The 6,151-nt window shown below is 37.6% G+C and overlaps 1 protein-coding gene across 1 annotated transcript; it reads left to right on the plus strand.

The window, feature by feature from the left end:
- Positions 1–1,902: 1,902 nt before the first annotated feature.
- Positions 1,903–5,615, plus strand: LOC107101845 (CD209 antigen-like protein E). The gene is made up of 5 exons (XM_015400917.1): positions 1,903–1,987; positions 2,096–2,182; positions 4,232–4,324; positions 4,435–4,681; positions 5,283–5,615. The coding sequence occupies exons 1-5, from the start codon at positions 1,903–1,905 to the stop codon at positions 5,428–5,430; spliced, it is 660 nt and encodes a 219-aa protein (XP_015256403.1). The 3' UTR covers positions 5,431–5,615.
- The last annotated feature ends 536 nt before the right edge of the window (positions 5,616–6,151 follow it).

The raw sequence follows: 6,151 nt of genomic DNA on the forward strand, positions 1-6,151 counted from the left end.
TCTTTTACAGCGCTCTGGAGGGATTTTGGCCCACTCATCTTTGCAGAATTGTTCTAATTCAGTTACATTAGAGGGTTTTCGAGCATGAACAGCCTTTTTAAGGTCATACCACAACATCTCAATAGAATTCAGGTCAGGACTTTGGCTAGGCCACTCCAAAGTCTTCATTTTGTTTTTCAGCCATTCAGTGGTGGACTTGCTGGTGTGTTAAGGATTATTGTCCTGCTGCAGAACCCAAGTTTGTTTCAGCTTGAGTTCACAAACAGATGGTCAGACATTCTCCTTCAGAATCTTTTGGTAGACAGCAGAATTCATAGTTCCATTTATCACAGCAGGTCTTCCAGGTCCTGACGCATCAAAACAGCCCCAGACCATCACACTACCACCATCATATTTTACTGTTGGTATAATGTTCTTTTTCTGAAATGCAGTGTTCCTTTTACGCCAAATGTAATGGGACACACACCTTCCAAAGAGTTCCACTTTTGTCTCATCGGTCCACAGAATGTTTTCCCAAAAGTCTTGGGGATCATCAAGATGTGTTTTGGAAAAATTGAGACGAGCTTTAATGTTCTTTTTGCTCAGCAGTGGCTTTCTTCTTGGAACTGTTTAAATTGGTTTGATGTTCCGAAACACTTGTGTGACAAACATGCAAGAAAAACAGGAAATGAGCAAGGGGGCAAACACTTTTTCACACCACTGTATATTGCAACTGTCTGACTGTTTAAATAGCCTTATGTCTATTTTCTTTTTTAGTGGCATCATCTACAAACACAACACTAAGACTGAGCCTATGTTTATTCAAATATAAAATCACTTTTAACAATAATAAAAGACAATATAACAATAGCATATCTGCTATATAATAGTCTCCAAAATAAACAGCTAGATTCAAACAATATTTACCAGACATTAATGTTTGCACTAATTTACTTATAGACCATGTGGAAATCTAGAAAAATAGATTCATTGTAAATAGATTTCCTCTGTTTGTCTTTATCCTATTTCTAGAAGTAGAAATCAATAGAAATGAACTAGTTTCCTAGCCTAATATTAATTTTGGTAAATGCGGTATTCTAGCGTCATTAAAAAAAAAGATTTTCGCGCTTCAAGCGCGCGCGCACACATGCAGAGGAGCTGAGAGAGGAAAAGAAGCGACTGCTGCAACAACGCTGTATTTTAAATTATAAACATGTTGTTCACATCGAATTATTGGTAGGGACAAATAAGTCGATCCAAAATGTTGGCTCTTATTAGTTACTGACCTGAGTTTCTGTTTCCAAATAGGATCCGGTTTATGCGCTCCAGCTGACGAGCAGCCGCACGCTGAGTGTTCAATAAAGACTTGTTTTGAACTAAACCAGATCTGTCTGCTTTGAATATTAGGTCCAAGATTTTGAGCTTATTATAGTATTTGGTGCCCCCAGTGTGCTTAGCATTATCGATAAGAGGTAAATTTCTAATTGCAATGCCATGGTGATGAAACCTTACAGCTGTATTTCAGATATTGTTATTTTGTAGTTACAAAACCATTATGTTTTTCATGCATTAGACTCCAGAGACATATTTTTGTGACAGGGGCCCCAAAAGTTACAATCAAGTAATTTATTAATTTTCCTGGTTTACATAAAAAACACTGAGTGTAAGAGCCCTTTTTCTTTTTAAGCCAAACTGAGGTGCATTACAGTTGACACAAACATAACAATACACCTTCATGAGGTAAATTCAAATGGCCCTGGATGCAAACTTTTGGAAATATTTCAAGACTCACCAAAGCATTGGACTGCTCTCCCCTTATTTCTATGGCAGGTAGCAAAGAGAGACCCTGACTTCCATATAGTTTTATATATTGCTCCTTTAGAAAGGAAACATAATCCAGCCTTTGACTGCAGGATATGCATCATGGCTGAAGATCATCAGGATATACCAGTGGCTTCTGTAGAACCAGGAGATTCCCCAAGGATTGTCTATGTAAAGACCGTTAAAGGTAAACCTTTAATAAAATACATTTCTACAAACTCTTTTTTGTGCTGTCATTGTGCAGGATGTATATTTGACATTTTTTGCTCTGTATTTGCTTGGGTTTTGCTTTCAGACAGAAACATACAGTTGGTTGTATTCAGCTTTGGACTTCTCTGCTTTCTGCAAGTCGCTCTCAACATTTCACTGCTTCAGACTTTCTGTGAGTTTGTTTATATCTCGGGTCTTCAGGAATTTAATATTGGCCTAATTAGGATCTACATCCCAGCTGAAACATTCCAATTTCAGAAAAAAAATGTTTATCTACGACTTCAATACTTTTTTTAACAGGTTAAAACTGAAGAACTTAATGTTATTGTTTTCTCGGGGTTGTGTGAGAATATGATGTCTTGCAGCACATTACATAGGTGGCAGCAGGTTAGTATGACAGGTGGGGATATTGTTTTTTGGTTAAGGTGGAGCTATGCATTATATTTTGTACCATGTGTAAATATGATAGAAAATGTAGTGGAGACAGCAATGTGGGATAAGCATAGTAAAGATTTTGTGATAATAGAATGCTTAAAGGAATAACAAACAAAAAGCAGGCAGTATATCTCAAGTAAAGCCCGACGTACACTGCGATTTTCGGGGTGATTTTCCAGTCGTGCAAGTATTTTTCGATCGGGCCGACTTTCAGCCTGATCGTGCGTTGTGAGTCGTGTAGTGTACAGGGGGTTACGAGCGGTGATCAGCCTCTCACGACCACCTCCTGATCAGGAATCGTGAGGTCGGGAGAATCTCAAAGATGTTTGATTTTCTTCAGACCATCGATGGCATATCGCTCAGAACGCATGGGCAAACAAGGACTTTTACTTTTATTCCTCCTCTCAGACGTAAACACAGTAGCGTGGCAGGGGTGCAATGAGTAAAATGCAGCTCCGTCTGCAAAATTGATGGACTGCAGCAGCCATGTCTTGTCCCAAATATGTTGTCGCCTTTTCTTTTAAGGACTTTCAACACAAAATTGCACAAATTGCTAAGGCAGCGCGGTTTACTATAGTGAGCTTAATATTCCCCTTCTATTTTTTGGCCTCAGGATAGACGCGTCAGAGCAGCTCCATCTCACTGCGTAGCTGAGTCCAATGTGGTTTTTAGTCGCACAGTGTGAGGAGGTAGATCGCATCAGAGCATCAGGCCAAACATAAATCGTGAGCTGTAAACTCACACTGTACGACTAAACACAGGGTTTATTATTATTGGGTTTAGTCATACAGTGGGAGCAGCAGATGCGTGCAACGCTTTAAAAAAATTGCACAGTGTACGTCAGGCTTAATGGAGAAAAAGCCATTGATGATCACATTAGCATTTAGCAAAAGGGAAAGTTTGGAGAGTGGCATTTGATGCAGGTGAGTTGATCAAGTAAACATGAGAAGCAGCTGCGACAGAAAGAAGCACGAACACTTAGAAAAGGAGGTGGAGACAAAAAACTAGAAATTAACACAGAAAAGGCCTTGAAGCCAAAAAGTACATTTAGTGTCCAGAGATCAGCACCTCCTCCTTGTTGCTAATTTGTTATCAGCACACTATGTCATGGTTTTGGTTCTGTTTAAGTTTTCAGAGTTTTCATTAGTTTCATTTGCATTTTTTTTTTATTGTAGTGGTTTTTGGTTGAATTTGAGGTCTTATGTATTTGTTGTTTACCCTGTTTCCCCCTTGTGTAAATCTCCTTCCCCTTTCTCTCTTCTAGATTCTTCTGTTCACACCTGATCCCAATCAGTTGATTACTCCAGTCCTTGTTCTGTTTGCCATATATACCCCTACTTTTCAGTTAGTGTTTGGTGATTTCTCGTTGTTTCTTTGCTCCACATATACGTTTTCCCCTTACATCTCCTGTTTTTTTGTTTTCCTGTAATTGTCATTGGATTTTTGCTTCTATGGCCTTCTACATTTTATTAAACCTGCAAGAATGCATCCCTGCCTACATCATTTCTGCATTTGGGTCCTCAACCAACCTCAACTCAGTCTTGATGCACAAGGCCATCTGCAAAAACAACCCATATTCTTATAATTGGCATGGCAAAGCCAGTTTACTAATATAGCACAATTAAATACAAAGACAATCCAAAGTACTTTAAAAAGAGTTACTTTTTTTCCCAATCTTTAAAAATGTGTAACTACATTAACTACAGTTTTAACTGCACTTTATGATGTTAAAGAATAATAAATTCCGTACTTTATTGACTAATAAAAACGTATCACTTTTTTCCAGGCTTCAACAGGACTGATCAGAAAATTCAGCTTGGATTGATTTTTTGCTTCTACGATGCTGAGAGTGGACATAATGGTTTGAATCTTACAGCGTGTGAGTTTAGTGTTTCCTAAATTCATTCAATTACAGAAAGGATCAGGATCTGACCTTCATAATCATTGTGTCTAAATAGTTACCAGTTTCCTCTGATATTTTCTTCTCAGTAACAGATACAACTAAAGAACAGATTGCAGATGTTTGTCCAAGTGTGTATTACATCTCCACAAGCAGGAAATCCTGGCATGAAAGCAGAAAAGATTGTCTGGAAAGAGGTGCAGACCTGCTGATTATCAACAGCCAAGAAGAGCAGAAATTCATGATCCAGTTTAAAAGGCCATTTTGGATTGGTCTGATCTATGCTGCGAGAGAAAAGGAATGGAAATGGATTGATGGGACTCTGCTGAACACAAGGTTTGGGATGTGTTTTCAAATAATGATTCAACCATCTTAGCATTAGAATCTCAGTCACATTCAAACTTCTGAATATTTTCTAGCTTTTATTTTAAAACATGTAGTTTTAATATTCTAGTTTATGAAGCCGAACTAGTATATGTGACATAATCAATATGCATATTAAACTTGAGCAGCAGTATTAAAGCAGATTGCTTAAATAGATATGTGTAACATAGAAAAAGTGCAGCCATATATGTTGGCTGCCTTGTGGTATAGCAAGAGGCTCGGTTGCCGTGTAGTAATAAGGTCCTGGGTTTAAATCCTGGCCTGAAATCTGCCTTCATGGAGCTTTTAATGTTCTCTCTGTTTAATCGTGTATAACTTTGATAAAATTTTTTATTATTACCAGTATGATTATGTCATATTCACCACATAAAAAGTAGATGTACCATAATGTTGTTTGTTGTTAGTGAATAACAGTAGAATAAATGTCCTTTTGTCCTTCTAATCTGTGCTAAAAAAAAAAAAAAAGCAGCCAGATGAATCTAAAATATACCTTCTTTAAAATGTTTGAACTTTGTTTGTCCTGATCAGAATCATCTCTGGTTTATGTTTTCAGCTTCTGGAACCCTGGTGAGCCTAACAATTATCGAAGCAATGACGAAGACTGTGTAGAAACCCTGTTTTTTGATTCAGTGAACGGCTGGAATGATAAAAACTGCGGACATCAAAATTTCTGGATCTGTGAATGGAAGCTACAGCTGTAGATTTCTATGGGTGTAAATAATCGTTTTGTATCGATGCATCGACCCAACAGCCGACGATCCGATGCATCGACACGTCCGCAAGAGTAGCGATTGATGTTTATTTTTTTTTTTCCTCTGGTCCATTTTTATCCTTTTGCTCCTGGATGTAATTCTGACTCTCGTGCTGCAGTGGCGCTAAACCTATTTTGACCTCCTACCTCGCTTCCTTTAGCCACTACCCTCTTTCCACTTGCACACACACTCACGTAAACATAGAGGCTTTATAATATTTCAGTGAATGGGGTTTTCATTGGCCTAGTCGCAGTATAGCTTTGCTACTTTTGTTATTTGCTGTTGTTTCCCAAATAAAATGTATAACGATATTACAGCTTTCATTGATTTATTTCAAATTTGAAAACATTTTCTAGCCTGTAAGGTAAAAAATTTTTATAAAATTAACCAATTAATCGAATCGTATCGTAGTGTATTCTTGAGTATCAAAAATAATCAGTGGGTCAAGAAATTGATACTGAATCGAATCGCCATAATGGGTGTAATTTACAACCCTATAGATTACTGTACCCCAGATCTCTAATCACTTGAATAATGATGCACCAGTGAGTTCTTACAGAACATTTTAAAGAATTGCATTTGGAAGAACCTTTAACTCAAGAACTCTGAAATAAAGCAAGAAACAGTCGTCATTATTGACTGATGGTCAGATTTAAGGTTTCAATTAAAG

Source organism: Cyprinodon variegatus, unplaced genomic scaffold, assembly GCF_000732505.1.
Source record: "Cyprinodon variegatus isolate N-32 unplaced genomic scaffold, C_variegatus-1.0 Scaffold1161, whole genome shotgun sequence".
NCBI classification, from domain to species: Eukaryota; Metazoa; Chordata; class Actinopteri; order Cyprinodontiformes; family Cyprinodontidae; genus Cyprinodon; species Cyprinodon variegatus.